A 20,890-nucleotide genomic window follows, 5' to 3' on the forward strand; every position below is an offset into this window, starting at 1 on the left:
CAACCTATTGCATCCCTCTTCACCCTCTTTTCTAGGCTCAGACATAAGAGAGTATAGTTTTGACAAAAGAGGAGGGACCATAGTCGGAAAATCAGATTTTTTTTTAGGATAAATTACTTAGACACCCCCTGTACTCTAGCCATTTTGCTTACGATTACCAACATCTGAAACAATTACTTGACACCCCCGAAACTTGACGATGTTAGTCTGCTGTTAGAGTTTGAATGGAAATGTCCATTTTACCCCCTTCTCCTTCTTCTTCTACTTCTCCTCCTGCAACCCCACCACCCCTACCCCTACCCCCACTGATTTCACCTTGTGCCCGTCGCCCTCGATTTCTATACAGAACTCTGCGTGGGAAACCTCGAGGAGTCCAAGGCTTAGGCCTAGGTTTACGTGGCTCTCGACAGCGCATCTGCAGTCTATCTTCCACTCCCCGGTGAAGTTGATGAAATCGACGTCATCGTCTACATAGTCCTTCCTCCTGAAAGTACCTTCTCCTCCCTCTAGTACACTTCGAATCGGATTCCTTCGCTGGCTCGGACTCGCTCTCCGCTTGCGAAAACGACCTCTTTTGTGGATTCCCCAAGTGGAGGAGAGTGGGAAGTGATCAACCGGTGGAGGGTAACGAATGCGGGGGAATCGAAAGGGATAGGGACATCGTTGATATCAAGTGGGCTGCCACTGATGCGAGGCAGATAATGGAGAGTGAGGGAGCCCGAAAGCGGATTTTCCTTTAAGCGGTATGAAAATTTAAAGGTAAAGAACTAGAAAGGTAAGCCAGAACTTAATACTAATTTTTTTTGCAGAATTCCTCAATGGCTGGGAATTTGTAGATCAGATTCCCAAGCACATGAGAGAAAGGAGCAGCATAACATCAAAAATGCCACCGCCAAGCTTTCAAATTTTCTTCTTGGAGCAATAAAATTCAAACTAAATTTTCAATCAACCTTCGAACTTTCGCAAGGCTTTAAGCATTGTCACCATGCATTACTTTAGAATTGGCATCGATAAGCCATCAAAATCTTTAAGAATTTACCCTTTCAGGAAAAACTTTTAACAAGTTTAAATCTTCACATGAATCCATAAAATCCAAGAAAAAGCATAAACAAATAAAAAAAAGACATCTTTTTTTGGGTGAAGAACAAATAAATTACGTTCTCCCATTATATTTGAAGGTCTTGTGATTTTGACTTCTCCATTACGATTACCCCTAATTTTTCTTTTAGATTTAATCTGGAATCTGGAATTCGTTTTTCCAAACCCTAACCTCCGTCTCTACAAATATCGCCGGTAAACGAGAATCAAAGATCACATTCAGCAGAGAACAGAGGCAGTAGGTGCAGCAGGATTCTCTTTGTTTGATTCTTTCATGAATCCCAAAAACCCTCAGTAGGGGTAGGGCCTTAGGGTTATAGGAGGAGGAAGAAGGGGGTAAATATGTCACATCACTACACCTTAAGGGTAGTTTAGGTATTTATAAAATTTTAAACCCAAGCTAATGGTGACTAACTAACGGACAGGGCTACTTGAAAGACATGGTAAACTACAGAGGGTGTTCAAGTAATTATTTAAAACGTTGGGGAGTCTAAGTAAAATGACTATAGTATAGGGGGTGTCCAAGTAATTTATCCTTTTTTTTACACGATTCTTTTTTTTTTTTTGAAATATCTCATGATTTGGCCTTGTCAATCTCTGTTGATGAACACATTAATGTGTGAAATCTTAGGGTCATAAGCATGCATTTTACTCACATTTTACGGAGCTACTCAGGTATTTTTCTGTGTTTTTCAGGTTTTAGGTTCTTTTTGATCATTTTATGCTATCGAGAGCTGTATCTCTAAATTTACAAGTAAAGTGGCCTAGTTTCTTTCCATGTTTATAAAGAGGACTGAATTTTAGCAAAATGGACGTGATGCATTAAAAGTACACACTCGTTTAGGTCATCATACAAACGATTATTTTTTTTGGGCCAGAAAAGAATAATGGGTCAGAAAATGAGTTGAAGTGCAAGCCCGAGTCGAGAACCACGGAAGGATTTGATGCAATCTAGGCACTAGTCTACCCGTGGATCGACTCGCATGTGATGAAGGGCGAGATAGAAAGAATTTTTATTGAAGACCCAATGGCATAATCATAATTTCAAAAAATTGAAAAATTTTCAAAAGATATCTGATATTAAGATCATATTATTCGAAATATTAATTGAAACAACTTTAATTCTCAGATTGAATCCATCTAGGTTGCTGAGCTACTTTAGAGGGTAGTCTCCTCCAAGAAGACGACGAGTTAAGAAGAGAATATAATTTTCATTCGTTGCCTCTCATTACAACCTTTGCTCACATATATAGACATGTGGCGATTCCTAACAAATATCTTTAACAAACTTTGTCGCTTTTCTCATCATGGGACCACTACTGATAGCAGGGAATATTCTAATGGTTAAATGTAATCCCCTAAAGCTGCAGGCCTAATCCTCTGGCGCTGAGACCTTTGCACCTCTCCTGATGACGTGGCCTTTGTAGCTAACTCACGTGCCAGCCAGCAGCTCTCATGTCCTACTCATCACTCTGTGGCATCTCCATAACACATACATACTAAAATATGTGTACATCCTTTTCCCTATTTGGATTTGGGAAAAGATTTGCTGTCTAGTTCCGTGGTCTGCATCAGCATGGGATCAATAATGAGGATGTGAAGGGGTATCCAACAAGAAAAGTGGGGCAATCATTTTTCTCTCTGTTGTACGTAGACGTAGACATAGGGGAATGCAACTGTAGATGCTGAATTTTGGCACCTTGAAAGTGTGATTCGGTGATAATGATCAAAGCCCGACTGGCTCGCGTGGTGATCAAATGCCCAAAAATTGTCAAATTACTCTTACCCCACTTTTTATAACCAAACTATCCAAAATAGAGCCAAAATCCTTAGGATAGCCTTATTTAACCATTTTAAACCCACATATGAAATTTCACTCTAATCTGACACTTTATGTAAAAAATGACTATTTTACCCCTGACGTAGTTCTCGGTATCTGGACCACCCGATTTGGCCCAAAAGACTTTGGATGACCACATTTGATCATATTAAGCTTTTACATAAAGTTTCAGCCAAATTGATAACTTTTGTGAAAATAACCATTTTGCCCCTGACATGGTGCTTGTTATCGGAGCCACCCGATGTAACCTGAATAATTTAGATGACCTTATTTGGTCATATTGTGATTGCACGTAAAATTTTGTGTAATTCCAGTATCATTTGGACCTTGATCGGCATAAAACACCATTTATGTGCTTTTCTCGGTATCCGTATCATTTTTGACAAAAATCCTACCATATCAGCCGTACGGATGGCAAGTACGTGTCAATACCTTCACGGTGATATATGGTGCATCAAAATCAGCCACACAGATTGGGAGATATCAATGTTTGAATGTAAACCCTTAAAATGGAATCTTTTAAAAAAAGATAAAATAAAAAATCTAAAAAAAATATTGACCGACCCAAGTTAGACTGGATTAACCCGATCAGACCAACCCAATCCAACCCAGCCTAGCTGAACCAAGGCCAACCCCATGGGAGCCACACTAGGCCCACCAACCAACCCCACATGCATGTGCCAGCCAAGTGAAGGAAGGCTGCCTAGCCACCCATGTGCGCCCAGCCACTTGCACTTGTCAGCCTCCCCACCAGCCCTCTTGCCCCCTGCCGATCAATGCCCCAGGGTTCATTTAGTCCTTTCATCAAACAGGTTTGTTCCTATAAATAGGACGCCATTTGGAGGGTTTACGGACGGAAAACATTCATAACAAAATTACCTTTGTGAAGCTCGTTCTCTCTTCTGTCTATCCATGTCAGATAAATCCCCAAATCATGCTTCCATAGACATATAAAATTCCTCATATACTTCTTGTTCATCACTCTTGCCATTCAGAGCAACCACACTTGGAGCGGTATTCGGCTCTTTCCGAAATAATTCTGGCCATCCAAGGATATGTAAACTGAGCCCAGACACTTCCACGCTTCAAGGATAGTTTTTATATATATTTTATTTATTTTTATGTATTTCTTTTGATTTTCTTCAGCTAAAAGAGGTTGTTTTCAGTTAAAAAATATTCAAAAATAACACAAGAGTGATAAAATTATAAAAACTTTAGGGAATATGTTTCCCACTATGTTGATGTCCATTAATTTTCCCGAGTTCCAAATCATGTTTTATGTGATATTTTTGCCCCTGTGAGTGTTTTGGAATTATATGAAATTTGAACCTGTGGGTAGGGATTTGGACAAAATCATTCTGACCATGTTAAATAGCACGTGTTCATTAGTGGGTGTGGGCTTTGGTTTGGCTAAATTCGGATTGGGATTTTGTAATTTTACTTATTTTCTTTTCATTTTAGCATTTCAAAAATATAAAAAATAGTATAAATGCATAAAAATTCACAAAAAAAGTATAGATTACATATTTCATCATGATTGATTTTATGGGATCATTATTCACTAACATGAATGTTTGATCATTTTTGTAGGTGTTTCCTACCCCATTTGGGGACGTAGATGTCATTTTTCTATTTATTGTGAAAATCCAAGAAAATCAGTAACATAAAAAATATATATATTTCTAAGCATTAAATTCTGTTTAAGTTGTTTTAGAATGTTTTCATATGCATACATGCCCACCATGAATCATAACCATGCATAAAAAGTCATTCATGTCCTCGGGGGCATTTTGGTAATTTATCAAATGCAAGCCCAATGTGCCATCTAGTAGACTTACTTGGAATGTTTAGTAATTTCAAGATGTTTAATGACATATCAAATGCCTGAAATGACTTAAAAGTTCTTGTTCTAACATTTTTACTATTTTGCCCTTTAGGGGTATTTTAGTCATTTTTCGATCGAATCATGTTTCGGCCCCCAAAAAAGTTCTTGTCACTTCCTTTGCATGTTTTAACATTCATAAGCATGTATCGACCATAAGTTTTCTTTTTCATGAGTTGTTCATACATTTTGCCCTCTAAGGGCATTTTCTTAATTTTGGTCATTTCGGCTCTACATAATCACCTAACTTAGGATTAAAACATTAATTTTAATTAGCCTAATTAGATCCATAAATTTCAACAAAGATAATCAAAACACAAAAAAAATTAGTTTAATTAGGTGCATAATATGTATAACACAACAATATACAATAGAGTATGGTCTAGGAAGACCGGCCTTCGGCTAGGTAGTTGCTAGGTGCCTAATACCTTTCTAACCCATAACTTGACACTTACCCAGAGATCTAGAGCAAACCATCTATTGAGTCATTGGAGTTAATTTAGTACATTTCTGTGAAGGACGGACACCATTTGTGGGTCCTAGACCCTGATCTAGGTGACTACTCCCTACATCATCAACCACAATTCCCACTTCGCTCCCACACTCGGGTACACGCCAAAAAAAGGTCGCGGATCGATCTTCGTCCATTGTACCTACGTAGACCAAACAGTGTTCTTTTTATATTTTAGATTTAAAAATACTTATCTCAATCTTCCTTGTTTTTTATTCTATTTCAAGAAAACTTATTTCTTATCATTTTTTAGTTTTTTTTTATGTGAAAGTTATCTTTTCTTAGTTTAGGAGTTGGGACTTGAGAATGGTAATGTTGAACGGCAGTTCTATAGCAGGTTGTTCAAGACTTCAAGGGAAGTGTGTGTGTGTGTGTGAGAGAGAGAGAAAGCGAGAGAGAGAGAAAGCGAGAGAGAGTTTAGTTCCGTTTTGGCGATGGAAACATACCAATCGGTTGAATTAGCTAAAAAGTGATTTATTTCTGAAATTTATGCCCAATATGGACTGATCCATATCCATATCGTATTGATATCAACCAAGACCGATATATATACTCATATTGATACTTATATCCTTGGAAGCAAGGTCACTGAGAAGAATGGTTGCAGACTGACTCGGTTTTATTTGACTTGAGATTATTGTAATTTTTATCCTCTCTTGTTCGCTGCCCGAACATGATCGTCCTGTCCCCTCATATGGGATGCAAAATGATGACTTAATCTCCCTCGGACAGGGGGTTCGATCGTCATTTCACACCCCCATGTGAGGGGACAGGACGGTCCTATCCCAACAAAGGTCGGTAAAATGATCATAAACTAAAGTACAATTGACACCAAACATACAAATGTATCATATAATTACATGGATTGGTCTGTAGTTTCACCAAAATTGCAATTTATGTCATGTACAATTTGATCTTGATACCATTGGATAGAGTATTGAGATTTGAGATTATTTACTCAATTTTTTATTTTTTTATGTTTCTATGATTAAAAAAAAATCAACTTTTCTTTAAGCTACAATGAACAAGAATCCTTCTACCAAAAAACAAAAAAAATGAATAAGAATCCATTCACTGTAATAAAGTGTGGGTGATGGTCGATTATTTATATACTTCTAAGAGGATTAATAACATACACACACCACCCACACTCTTTATTCTTTTCATCCACCAACGCCACCCACACTCACTCTAGTTTTTAATCCATCCACACCACTCACACTTTTATGTTTTCTTATATCAAGAGGGTTAATGTTTACCAAAAAAATTAATATCAAGAGGTTTAATAATTTTTAAGAAGGGAAAATTACTCCCCCTCCTTATACTTTTCCCTGATTACACCCTTCTTTGTTCAATAATTACATGAACCTCCCCTACCCTGTAGTTTATCGGCTCTATTTTCCTACACGATTCATTTCCCAAGTCCCTCTAATAGGGAGGGGGTGGAAATGATCACCCTACTCCCTGTCCAAACACACTGCTCGGGTGGGGTCCACCCCCTATTAGAGGGATTGGGGAAATGGATCGGACAGAAAATGGAGCAGATAATTTTGCCTCCATTAAGTGATGATGTTAGTAAGGATTAATTTATTTAAGTGTTTTTTTCACGTACATCCCCTGTGGTATCACGTAATTATGAAAACATCCCTCAATTTTGGAAAATTCTACGTGCCCCCTTAAGGTTCTTAAAAGTTTACACATGCCCCCATTTAGTTTAGGACTAACGGTGTTAAAATCAAAGGGTAAAGTGACAAAAATACCCGTGTAAGGAAAAAAAAATACAACTCATCTTCTCCAAATCGTTTAGGGTTTGAAAAAAAAGAAGATGAGTTGCAGGTTTTTTCAAACCCTAAACGATCATCCGGTTCTAAAGATCAATGGGTGCTAGGAACATTACGGTTCTGAAGGATCCGAAGCTTCAGCTTCAGAGGTTTCATGACTTGAGGTCTTGTGGTTTGGTTCCTTTGGGCAGAACCATCAATGTCTTTGGATTTAACTCCAAGTATGCAGGGACAAGTGTTGATTCCCACCTAAACCTGACTTGTTCTAACCAGAGGATGAAGACGACCCTGATGGAGAAGAGTCCGGCAACAAAGAAGGTGATCATGATTTCTGGAATGAGTAGGATGCAAGTTCAACCGGAAGGTGAAACAGAGATAATCAAAGGGATTGGGTGTGTCTCTTGCGTCTGGTTTTGTTTTTCTTCACTGTGAAGGAAAACTTTATCCAAAAGAAGAGTGGGATTATGTTTCGTAGGTTGATATTTATCTCTGGAGTGCGTATTAAAGGACCTTCTGCAGCCTTCTAGAAAACATAGACCTCAAAATAAAAGGGTGAATGCTTCCTATTCGGAACCATAGCCTCACCCAGCTCTCCCCTCTCCATCTATTCCTCTTCTCTCCTCTAATCTTGAATTGACCTCTCTCATTCTTGAAATGATTCTTTTTCGATGGTGCTTATGGGGGGTTTCCTGTCAACATAGGCTATGTTTCCGAACAATATTGTACAGATTCTCTTATCTTTTCAGTAATATATTTTATTTTCTCATAAAAAAAAAATAATTTTATTTCCTATCAAAAGAAAGTTGGATAATCTATCTCCCTAAGTTGGAAGAGCAATCGTACTTACTCAGGACCACTCAATTTATTTTGAAGGGACATCCTCCAATAGCAAACTCGGGTTACTTATCCTTAGTGTGTATGTTTCATCACAATTATTTTTTTAAGGATAAGAAGATTCCCTAGTCTAAAGAATCCTAAATAGGAGAAAGTGATGGGACAGAGATAGAATGAATGGACTATAATAACCAGTTGGAGGATAAATTTTATCCTTTCTTTATCCTTTCATATTTTTGTTCGTGTGGTTATTACCTATTTGTTGACCATTGTTTTAGTATGTCAATCCTATTGCTTAGCAATTGCTTGTTTGTATTTTTGTTTCAATACAAAATGAGTTGGTCGACAAGTGATAATTTTTTTGTGAACGGAAAGTTAGAGGTCTTTTCGATCGACCTCTTTTCTGAACCATTAAAATCAATACGGAGCAGAGCTGTTGTCTATGATGGGCCTAATTAGAGTGATAATTTTAAGAAGTTCTTGCTTTCTAAGAACCTTCGTGTAATTGACAAGGAAAGGCTATAGTACACGTCCAAAAGCGTGATGACGAGGATGAATATTTTGAAGATGAGTATGATTCCTTCGTCTAGAAAAGGTGATACCACTGGGCCATTTTGGTTTCCCAAACGTACGTATAAATTAAAGAATTATTACATAATTAATGTCTGCATTCAAAGTTCTAAATAAACATAACCTCTAATTATTCAAATATTTTATTTATTATTCTTTCACTTATCAATTAATATCTTATGTTTATATTTAATATTAAGTCCTATTAGTTTATATTAAGGCCTATTAATATCTTTAAGCCAACTGTCACATGCCTCTTGTAACAGATGGACATATGGAAAGATTTTTTTTTTTTTTTTTTTTTGATAACAAAACTATTGGAAGATTTTGCAGCAATATTCATCATTAGTGAAAATGGTGTATAATAGACACGCCTCTTGTAACAGTTGGGCATACAAACCAGAGATTTGGGAGAGAGAAAAATGTGGAAGGTTGTAGGATAGTAAAACCGGGGAGAGATTAGAAGGACAACGGGAGAGAAATTTTAGGGAGATGGGAAAGCCGTGGGAGGCATGCGGAGGGAGTTAGATATGGGAGAGATAAAAAATAGGGAAGAGAGAGATGGAGAGATGAGATAGGATTTTAGGAGAGAGGGGAAAACTAAACCGTAAAGAGATTTTAGGGAAAACAGAGGAGATTTAGGAGAAATACGAGCTGCATTTTGTAAAAGTGCTTTTAAGAGAGCATTTTTAGTCCCACATTGCTAGTGATGGACTTGAATGAAAATTGTTAAAACTACAAAATAGAGTCCAAGACTCAATGAAAAGTATCGTTCAACGTTTTATGGGTTTTAGGCCTCATTAGTGCTTAATCTATTGATGGTGAGAACCAATTGGTTCCCATTAATTAAGTTTAAAATTTGTTACAAAATCGATTTTTTGAGTTTAAAAAACGGCAGATGCGTTTTAATTGCGTTGAAAACTTTTCTTTCAACCGTGCACGTTTTTTTCCCATTGCTTTGAGCACAGTTTGGTTGATCGCGTTTTAAACACCAAAAAACGGCTTGGCATTTTTTTCGCGTTTTAAAAGCGAATTAACTAACATAGGTCAGGCCTACCAAGGGTTTCATACATACCCTGTTATTGGTGAAGCCTGATCTTAGTCCAGTGGAAGGCCTAAAAGTGCACTTGTAGAACTTGTCGAGACCTTCAAATTGATATGTATTTCGACATATGTTTAGTTCTGGTCTGAACCAGATTGTGTGGGTCTTTTGGGCTTCTAGGGGCATTTTTGTACTTTTCAGGGTTAGGGCTTCTTTATAAAGTGTTCTTATCTCGTTGAGAGATTAAGGTGAGACTTGAGGGTTTGTAATATTCTTCAAAGAAATAGTGAAAACACATTCTATCATCAGCCGTGGATGTAGCCTACCTTCTTGGGGATGAGCCACGTAAAATCCTTGTGTTGTGTGTTTGTTCTTTTCTTTAGCTTCGTTTTCTTCTGCAAATCCCATTTCTAGGCGTTGTTTTTCTAACATACCCATCTTGCAAAACAAAATATTCTTCTATCCACAAATAGGCAGTACAAACACAATTTACGTGCTTCGACAATATGCTTACATGGGTGTTGGTGATATTTCATTTTCTCCCTTTCTTTTAGGGCATGTAGGAACACAAATGACAAAATAAAGGCATAGCCAGAGTCGTGCATGTCAAAAATTAAGGGCTAACAGGGTCAATCAAGGCCAACCCGGCCAACGGCTGAGCCCGACAAGATTGGGCCTGGGTTGAGATATCCCTGCCCAACCAAGGGTTGGGCTGGGCTGAGTTAAGAGAACTTAGGGTTGAGTAGGATCTTTAAAAATTCCAGCACATCCCGATCCACAAATACCTCTAGATATCACTAGTCATCCATGTTTCGAACATGACAAGGGAGTGTGGCTATGTAAAAAAATAAATTTCATACAAAGTTGTGATGCTTAATTTTTCAAATAAATATGACAAATTTTGGCTGCTTTTATTTTGTTAGAAGGTGGTGTTCTATTGACGAAGATAGCTTTAGATTGCTTCCATTGGTAAATCATATCGAAGGGGTGGGTGGTACGTGCATGGTCTTCCCTCGCTTTGCTATCTTGGAAAAGAAGATAAAAATGCAAAAGAGAAAAAATAGGAATAGATTTTGGCTAATTTGGAGGGAGCCGGCCTCTATCTCTGAAGAGATTAATTAGGATTAAACTTCTATATCCTCTTCATTCCATTACCGCAATTTAAATAAGAGATAACAATATAACTAACCAACCCATCCCTTCCACTAACACATAATAAGGAAAGATAAAAACGGTTTTACTAACTCCCTACCATACATCACACACCACTCCTAATAAACAACTTCTAATTAAACATCTCTTAATAACTACCCATACATGCACGTAACCGTTGGGTGATCCCGATTCGATCATCGGATGGACTATGGCTGTCCTATCCCATTATCAATTCCTATCTGATATTGGAAATTTCAATTTCAAGCTTGGGCTGAATCTAATATCTCTGCTTCTTTCATCATTCCCAGAGGAAATGCCTCCCTTGCAGCTTTATCGCTGACTTAGAAAGTGGTGTTCTATTGACATGGTAGACTTGTGCATGGGTATGGGTTGATCCACATGATAAAGGTTTTCATATCCTTCCTACTAATCAAGTGTAAGTAAAAAGTTTCATAGAACCATACAAACGTCGTTTTGATGGAATATTTACATGCATAGTACATTTTTTTTTGTTAAATGGTTGTAATAGATAGAGACCGGCCCGCGGGATTGAATGGCTAACATCTTTGTAGCCTCCCGATAAAATAAAAAGTCTTGTTTATTAGAGTCAATTCTCTCTTCTGAAAATGGGAGACTCCATGGATCTTTGACCCTTATCTAGATAGCAATTTCCTAAAAAAAATTCCTTTCAAAAAAAAAAAAAACTACGCCCATAATAACCAATTAAGAATGGCATTTTGAAATTAAGGGGTTTTTTTTTTTTTAATCTCATCTTTTAACACTCCTCACCTTATCTTTTTATCTGAGTGAATGAGATGGGTTAGAAGTCCTCCATTACATAAAACTCACCCATAGTTACCAAGTAGCTGATTGTGATAAAAGTGGAAAGACAAAGTTCACAAACCCTTCTGAATTGTAACACTGCCATGTTAATAATATTAAGAGGTGATGTTCTCTACTTGGGAGTGTACGGGGCCGCAGGCTACGCCTAGACATATGGGGTGGGACAGGTACATCATTTCAATCATTCAGGGGCGGGCTGATCATTTCGCCTACGCCCCATGTGTATGAGCGCATCTTACGTTCCCAATGTAGAGAATATTTTCCCTTATATTAAATCTAGTTGTTTTCCTAGCCCAGATCTGGCCCAATTATTGATGAGTGTTCAAACCTAATCAGTATATATAGGACTGAACCTGATGAAAAAAATGAAAAAAAAAGCCTATGCAATATTGATGTACTTAGCATTATAGTAAGGTGAATGATCACATGTGATACTACAAAGATCAACTTTACTACATAACTGCCAATCAACGGCCCTAATTATACATCACCTACTGTAGATATAAGATTTGGCAAAATACAAATAAACAACAAATCCTACTGCAAGGAGAATAGCAAGAAGCCAATAGAAATAATCAAGATGAGCCCTATTAAGATTGTTGGAAAACCAACTGTGTTTGCCATCCCCACTACCACTTACCTTCTCAATTCCAGAGACAAGGAAGCTGCTTAGTAAGTTCCCAACCCCAAAGATGCTAAGGTGAAGTGCAAGACCTACACTCCTCAACCTATTTGGCATCTGCTCATAGAAAAATTCTTGAAGACCAACCCTTGTGAAAACATTAGAAATTCCAAACAAGATGTATTGAGGAACCAACCACCAAATACTCATAGGAATTGTTGCTTTTGGTATATCCACTATCTTAGAATCAATGGCTGTTTCAAGCCTTTCCATCTCAACAAGAGCTGCCACAACCATTGCAATCATAGATAAGACTATTCCAATGCCTATCCTTTGAAGCATGGTTATGCCTGAGGGTATCTTGGTAAAATTTCGTGCCATTGGAACGAGGAGACGGTCATAGATGGGTATGAAAAGGAGGACAGAGAGGGTAGTGAAGAATTGAAGGGATGCAGGTGGTATTTGGAACCCTTTCCCTATTGTTCTGTCCATGGTAGCTCCTTGCTTGGTGAAGAATGTATGGTATTGTGCATACACAGTTCCATATATTAAACATGTAGCCCATATAGGAACCAACCTTAGTACTGCCTTTGCTTCTTCCACCTCACTCACATTGCATGTTTGCCAGCCTTCCATGGAATTGTCTGACACAATAACTAATGCCTTGTTAAGGAACCTGAAACATACAAGGAGAAAGAGATTGAGAGCCTTTTGTTCCAACGAATAAAAATAAGATAATATTCCATAGGGAGAGGGATGAGTATGCTAGCGGCATACTGTAGGCTAGCACCCCATCAAAGAGATGAAGAGGCCGGGAGATAGACACATAGGGTGCTAGCTTACAGTATACCGATAACATACTCAGCCTTTTCCTCATTCCATATTTCTAGTACTTATTTTGAAGTTTCTACTTTATATTATGATTTAGGGTTTTCCTCCCCCATCGCTTTGCCCAGTGAAGTACAATGCTTCACTATCTGGCACATGGCAGTACATGAGTTAGTCCATGTGATAGAGGATGTACTAGGCAAGTGTCTGATTGGTACAATTTTCACTTAAAATGAATAGAGAAAATAGTTAAAATTACAAAAGATGTCATTTTGTATTCTATATTCATCTCCAATATTGGATGACATTTTGATAATTTTAGTAAAATTTTGAATATCAAAATTTGAGAAACTTTCCTTGCTTCCCATGGACTAAAATTTGGTTATTAATTAAGATGTGTGTGGGGTCCTCTATCACATGAACAAACACATGTATTGCCCAGTAGTAAATATCGTGAAGCATTATATTTCACTAGGAATAGTGACGCCGCATGACAATACCTGGGTTAGTTCACTAAAGTCGAACTAGGGACTGGGTCTTAAAATTTAGATTAAAGGAATTAAAAGACTTGCCGGAATTGGTTTGAACCAGCAGGAAGAAGAGGAGCTTCTCCTTCCTCATCAACAGTGGCTGTAGGTGGAGTAGCTCGCCAATTTCGAACTGCTGCAACTAAAACTCGCAAAAAACTTCCAAATGGATTGATGTTATCGTCGCAGCGACTGTAGCGATAATTCTTCCTTCCAAGCAAGAAAACAGCAAGTGCAAGTACAGTGCAAACACATGGAATTCCGAATCCAAAACCCCAATTCAGATTGTCCTGAATGTAGGTTAAGATCAACTGTGAACATATACTACCCCCACACAGTCCAAAAAGCCACCAATTAAAGAAAGAACTCTTAGATTTGCTTTCTTCTGGATCTTTCCCATCAAATTGATCGGCACCAAAAGCTTGTACGCATGTCCTGTGCCCACCTTGTGCAATTGCCACCAAATATAGAGAGGTAAAGAAAAGGATGACTTGGTATTGAGGAGGATGGCATGATGTTGTTGTGTTGCTGTGGCAACTAGGATGAGAGAAAGAAGGAAGAACAGCTGATAGTGTTAACAAGCTCAATCCCTACCAGAAAACAAAAATATATTTATAGATTGAAGCTGAAACACACAAGGAAAGAAACCAGATATGGTTGCCATTCAGTATAGATGTGCCACAAAATTGAAGGTTATAAAATCCAATCAAAGCCCAGACCTTCACATAGCTAACATAACCTCTCACTCTTTCTCTTTTGGGATCAGATATAAAATGAAAGGACCCAATTTTCCATCAGCCACAGTGAATGGGGCCAGTCTTCTCAATAGGCATGAGAGGGTATCATAAGGGTATTTTGGGAACATATTAAAACCCTAGCCCGAGCCCACCTTGAGCCAGAACAGGGCTTGGGTTGAGATACCCCGGCCTTGAGGGGGGGTCAGGTGGGAATTTTTGCCCCTGAGTCAGAGCCAGGTCGGGCTAGGGTTGAGACCTCGAACTGAGTCCGGCCTGGCCCAACCTAACCCTGTTTTCTTCTTCTTCTTTCTTTCTTTCATCTTCTTCTTTCTTTCTTTCATCTTCTTCTTCTTCTTCCTAGCCTGGCCAGCCCATGCATCTCCCTTCCCCTCCCCCTCCCATGGTCAAAGCCAATTAAGGTCAGCCCGGCTCAACCCTAAGGGAAGGTCAGGGTTGGATTTTTCTGACCTTGAGTCAGGGCCAAGCTAGGCTTGGGCCTAGCTAAGGGTACTCAGGGTTGGACACGGGTTTTAAAATCCCCGACCCAACTCGACCTTGTTGCAGTCCTAGGTTGAACCTTCACTGTGAAGGAAAACTTTATCCAAAAGAAAAGTGGGATTATGTTTCGTAGATAGATATTTATCTCTAGACTACATATTAAAGGACCTTTTGCGGCCTTCTAGAAAAAATAGACCTCAAAGTAAAAGGGTGAATGATTCCTATTCGGGACCATAGCCTCAGCCAGCTCTCCCCTCTCGATTATTCCTCTTCTCTCCTCTAATCTTGAATTGACCTCTCTCATTCTTGAAATGATTCTTTTTCAATGGTGTTTATTGGGGGTTTTCTACCAACATAGGTTATGTTCCTGAATAATATGGTACAGACTCTCTTATCTTTCTAGTAATATATTTTATTTTTTCATAAAAGAAAAATTATTTTCTATCAAAAGAAAATTGGATAATCCATCTCTCTAAGTGAGAAGAGCAATCGTACTTACTCAGGGCCACTCAATTTATTTTAAAGGGACATCCTCCAATAGCAAACTCGGGTCACTCATCCTTATTCCTTAGTGTGTATGTTTCATCTCAATTATTATTGTCAGGATACGAAGATTCCTACTCTAAAGAATCCTATATCGGAGAAAGTGATGGGAAAGAGATAGAATGGATTGACTATAATAACCAGAATTGAAGGAGGACAAAAATATACAAAACAACAGTTAAAAAGTCGGATGCACTTTCTTTCGTAAGGCAACGTGCTGTAAGCACAAAGTTCAACGGAAAAGGATGTGTTTCAGGCGCGTCCACGTGGTCATCTTGGAAGATTCCCATTTTGTTGCTGGCAAGGCAGGTCGGTCACGGGAGAAAACTATGACTTATTTTGGAGTACAGAACAAGTTGAAGAGACGTGTAGAATTCGATCGAAATCTCCGTCTATATCTTACCTTGCTATGTTCGAGTCATTTTGTTATCCTGTTTGTCAGACTCGACGTCCCTTACTTTCCATTGTTCAAATCCCTCTCCTGTTTCGAAGAGAAAACCTAAGGATAAAAACAATCAAGGCCTAAACACAAGGTTATGCGAAATGATTGTTGACCTCCCATATAAGAAGGGTTTTCTTTCCAAAAATGAATTTATGATATAGAAAAGTGATAAAGGAAAAATCCAATACTTTTATTTCTTTAGCTAAAATAAAAATTCAATACCTTTGGCTAGCTCCAAACTCTTCCTATAACCCATTGCATCACCATTTAATTATATCGATGGATGAAATTTCCATCCGCCCATTGGTCATTGTGTATTTTTTGTTCATTGATGTATATTTTAGTGGTTTAAATAGAAAAATTATCTCTTGCAATTTTCTATCTGATCCAATTCCTTAGTGCCTGCTGTAATAAGAGGGGGTGGATCCCATTTCGGCAGAGTGTTCGGGTAGGGGTAGAATGTCATTGAATCCCCTTGTTAGGGGCATTAGGGGAATTGAACCGGACAAAAAATTGTAACGGATAAAGATCCGATTTAATTGTGCATGATAAGATCCTGCTAATCATTTATATATTTTTTGAAGACATCAATTTATATAGTCTTTCAGCTTTGTGACAGTCTGTTTGGCAAAAAAAACTTGCAATCATATGAGAGAGAGAGAGAGAGAGGAACAAACCAACACAAAGACGAGAGAAGCGCACAAGATAGTTCGATATCGGCCGAGATAAGTATCGGCAACAAAAGCTCCGACGAGAGGGAGCATGAAAGCCACCCCTGACCAAGTGTTCACGGTAACCGCTGCCGTGGCGGTGGACTGTTGGAGTGGCCCAGTCAGGTAGGTGATCAGGTTGGAACTAACTCCATTATAGGAAAACCTCTCTGCGATCTCTACTCCTGCAACAGGGTTATTTGGGTTCCTAGCTTTAATTAAATCCACACAAAGCTAGCCATGAAGAAAGAATAATTAATGGGTAAGTAAAACAAAATTAAACTCTACTCTACATAGTGCTAATTAAGGAGGTTATAATTAATTAAGGTCTCTACCAATGATGAAAACAGCAGATCTCCATCTGCCAGTCTTGGATCGAATTGCTGGGTGGCCTTTGTAATCTACGGCACCATTAACGGTATCTTTCAGTAAGGGAGCGTCCATTGCTGTTGAAGCTTCCACAGCGCCTTGAAGCTTCTCCTACTAAATAACAACTACCAGCCATCAAACAACAAGACCTAACATTCATTATTGATATCCTATCATTCTTACTCATGAGTCATGAGTCTCAGATTCTTGGCATTAAAATTCCTCATCGTGTGGGGTCCATCTCGTAGTTGGCGCTTGTCGAGTTGTGACAATTTTTATGAATGGGAAAAGCTCACCCACCCAAGTTGATAAAAGTAATGTAACTTATTTTTAGTTGTTTAAAATACCCTTGATAACAAAATCATGATTGGTGAAAGAAAGATACAATAGTATTGGGTTGTTCCGGGGATTCATATCCTCTACTTCCAAAGCTTGTACTTTTATCTTATTTCTATGAGTTCCCAATATGTCACTTGGCTTGACATACATCTAACGGTTGAGATTAAAAAAATTCAAATGTATTTTTTGAATCACTTTAGACCCCAAAACAAACCGACCCACCGGCTCAAACTCACCCAACCCAAACCCATCAACACATCTGAGAACCCAACGTCCCAACCTCTCCATCGAACAGACCTTCCCTTCTTTCTTCTTCTCTACTTCCACAAGAACTGCCGACGACGATACACCGGCTCAAATGTTGGGTGTATACCCAGAAGCTTAAACATAGAGTTTTGAGGTTGAATTGAGGGGACCCAACTCATTAAAAGTTGGAAGAAAAAGAAGAAGACCCCTTAGATTGAAAATAAAACCTCTGGGTTTCTATCGTGGGAACGAAATAGTTAAAGGGTTTGAAGAAATTAAGCTTTTATGGGTTTTGAAGTGAAGTTTGTGGGTTTGTGGTTGAAGGTTCTTAGTTGCAGAAACCATTAGAGAGGGAGAGGAAAATGGGGGGTTGTGGAAGAAATGGAGCAGTGAGACAATATATAAGATCTAAGGTGCCTCCACGAAGATCCCCTTTTCATCTTTTCTTTTTATTTCTTTCCCCCTCTGCTTTCATATACAGAGAATCAGTTTTGGTGCCGAAAATTTCCATTGAGAAAGTGGATTTTGTAGATTAAAGTTTTAACAGGAATGGAAAATGGCAGATCTGTTTTCTGTGGCAAATCTGTTTTCTGTGTAAATCTCTTTACTTTTCTATTGGCATCAGGAAGGAAAGGGCAAGAACAACTTATAAATGGATCTCCTCATTAATGTCCCTCATTCTACAATTCTGCATATAAGCATGGGGTTCAACATTTGGTGAGTTATACGCTATTGTTGACAATTAAAAACTAATTTTGGTTTTTTAGGAGCAATTGATCATGGAATTTGAGACGTAACAGCTCAGATTGAATCACAAAACAGATTCAGGTATTACTCCCCATTTACTCTCTCTCTCTCTCTCTCTCTCTCTTACATCGAACCCCTCTGAACATCTCACTTACAGGGAGCCCCTCTGACCATCGAACCTCTCTGCCCTCTGAGCCGGTGTATCGTCAGCAATTCTGTTGGAAGTAGAGAAGAAGGGAGCGATGGTTTTGGATTTGGGAATTTTCTAAACGATCTGAAACCCTTAGGTAGATGAGAGGTTTGGGTTTAGTTTGAGTGAAATGGGTTTGGGTTGATGAGTCGAACCGGTGGATGGGTTTGTTTTGGGGTTTAAAGTGGTTCAAAGAGATGTCATGAGGTCTTCAAAAAATTTCGAATTTTTTAATCTTAACCATTAGATGCATGTCAGGCCAGGTGGCACCGTGAGAGCTCATGGAAGTAGGATGGAAGTACAATCTTTGAAAGTAGGATGGAAGTACAATCTTTAGAAGTAGAGGATGTGGATCCTTTTCCGCCGCCGGGCGTATTTCAGCTCTCCGCCTTTGTGCGTGGTTACTTCTCCGCCATTAGTGTGTGTATTCCTTGGAAGCAGTTTCGATGAAGATGCCGATGAAGAGACAAAATAAAATAATTTCAAAAACAAATAAGTAGGGATGTTTATCGTCTCAAGTGCATGATCAACTCACCTGGCAATTAATCATTCAACGATCAATTTTGAAAGCCCAAAAAATCACCCCAAAACCTTTTTAAAAGAAATCACTTCTCCTCTCCTACGCTCTCTTATCTCTCACGATGCGACCACCGACGATCAAACTAGAATCTGTGCTCTCTTCAATACAAATTTGTAGAATGACGAACCCAGTTTTTTGTTTCGGAGTATAACCGGTATGTCATAGCTTAACCCAAGTCCTGTGCTATCTGCAATAATTTGAACAGGTTCTAAAACTCTGTTTTGGGGGTTTAGAATTTTCAACCCTTTAATTATTTGGTCACTCTTTCAAAACATGATTGCCACACAAAATTTGACTACAAAACTCATCGGCAGCCATCAAATGATAATAGGTATCCATAATATCATCCCCTTCTTCTTTAAGTATCCATAATATCAAATCCGTCCTCCAAGCTTTGAATAATGATACTGCTCTTCCTTATTATTCAAAGATTCTATCAACCGTAACTTAAGTGGTTAACACCATAACTTAAGTGACTAACAGTGTTAAAACAGCAATTCAAAAGACGATATTTTCCTTTAATTGGATTAAAAAAATAAAAAATAAAAAAAAGGCAGAAGCCCTCAATTGGTTAACCTCATACTTCTCTTTTTCTTTATCTTCTTCTTCTTCCTCCTGAATCCAATGACCGAAACCATCTAACTACTGCAGCCACCAAATCCTCAACTTCTTCTACTCCTTCATCTCTCATCTTCTCCGTTTTCTAATATAAAACTCAATTCAAACCTCCAAACTCCATGGCTGCCATCAACCAACCAAACCCTCTTCGTACTCTCTGCTTATTTTCTTTTTTCTTCTTTTTTAATATCCTAAACCTGTAAGACCATCTCTATGGATTAAATAGGTAATTTCAAACCCTATGAATTCCAGACCTTAGAGATTCTAGCACCAGACCATTATTTGAGAGATAAATTCCTAGAATTAGATCTGGCGATAGGTTTAGAACCAGATCTGAAAGTAATGCAAAAAAGAGAATCGACCATTAGTTTCTCAAAAATATTAACTAACAAATTAGTCGCTATAAACTTGTTTAAAAATCATAAATCAAACCCACGAGCAGAGAAGAAACAGGGGAGTGTAGAAGTCGTGAACGACGGCGATCCTTCCGACGAGTTGATGATTTATCATCACAAACATCGGGAATTTGAAATGCAAATTAAACACAGTTTTTTATTATTCCATTCGAAATAATTAAATCCTGGAGAGTAATTCAATATCACGTTCCCGGAGTAGTTAAGTTCTTGTTGGTTTATGAGTGAATTGCAGGAAGAATATTGCTATACATGATATGCAACCATCATGCTCTGGTTTTGGTAATGGATCTTTGAATAACAGCTAAACTTGTGGAAAGTATATATTAGATTTCGCTTTTGAGCATAAAAAAGGACTGGAAATGAGTTTTCCTTCCACTTTTACAGAGATTGAAGTTTGGAATTTTGAAATCTACTAATCTAAAATTGCCTACCATCGCAAAACTTAAAAGAGTGGAAATGAAAATTCTCTTTATATGTAGTTTGCATTAATCTCTGATTCAGAGACAAAAGTTGCAATTTTCTCACAAATATTCAGAGCATCGAGTGTTAAAATCCACTCACCTGCTTCATCATTACCCTTACGCTCCGCTTGATCGTCAAGGAAGAAGAAAATGAAGAAACGCAAAGGGGTTTTTGGGGGATGAGGACGCAAAAGGGGTTTTGGAATTGAAAAGGGTAAAATTGGAATAAAATTACATTAAGGGTATTATAAGGTTTTAGAAAATTTGTAAATGTCCACGTCATCACTTAATGGCGTTTTTTTTAACGATTAGGATACAGTTGATAGAATCTTTCCAAAGTAAGGGAGGGCATTATCATTATTCAAAACTTGGGGGAGGATTTGATATTATGAATACTTAGAGGGGAGGGGGATGATATTTTCCCAATGATAATTTACTATATGCTCTGAACTAAAGAGAAT

At 38.2% G+C, this 20,890-nt stretch overlaps 1 protein-coding gene across 1 annotated transcript; it reads right to left on the bottom strand.

Annotated features, from left to right (window-relative positions):
* Positions 1-12,043: 12,043 nt before the first annotated feature.
* On the bottom strand, positions 12,044-16,916 carry LOC122661576 (protein NRT1/ PTR FAMILY 5.10-like). The gene is made up of 4 exons (XM_043857012.1): positions 16,799-16,916; positions 16,431-16,648; positions 13,599-14,123; positions 12,044-12,886 (listed from the first exon to the last, which is right to left on the bottom strand). The coding sequence occupies exons 1-4, from the start codon at positions 16,905-16,907 to the stop codon at positions 12,044-12,046; spliced, it is 1,695 nt and encodes a 564-aa protein (XP_043712947.1). The 5' UTR covers positions 16,908-16,916.
* Between the last annotated feature and the right edge of the window lie 3,974 nt (positions 16,917-20,890).

Source organism: Telopea speciosissima, chromosome 5, assembly GCF_018873765.1.
Source record: "Telopea speciosissima isolate NSW1024214 ecotype Mountain lineage chromosome 5, Tspe_v1, whole genome shotgun sequence".
NCBI classification, from domain to species: domain Eukaryota; kingdom Viridiplantae; phylum Streptophyta; class Magnoliopsida; order Proteales; family Proteaceae; genus Telopea; species Telopea speciosissima.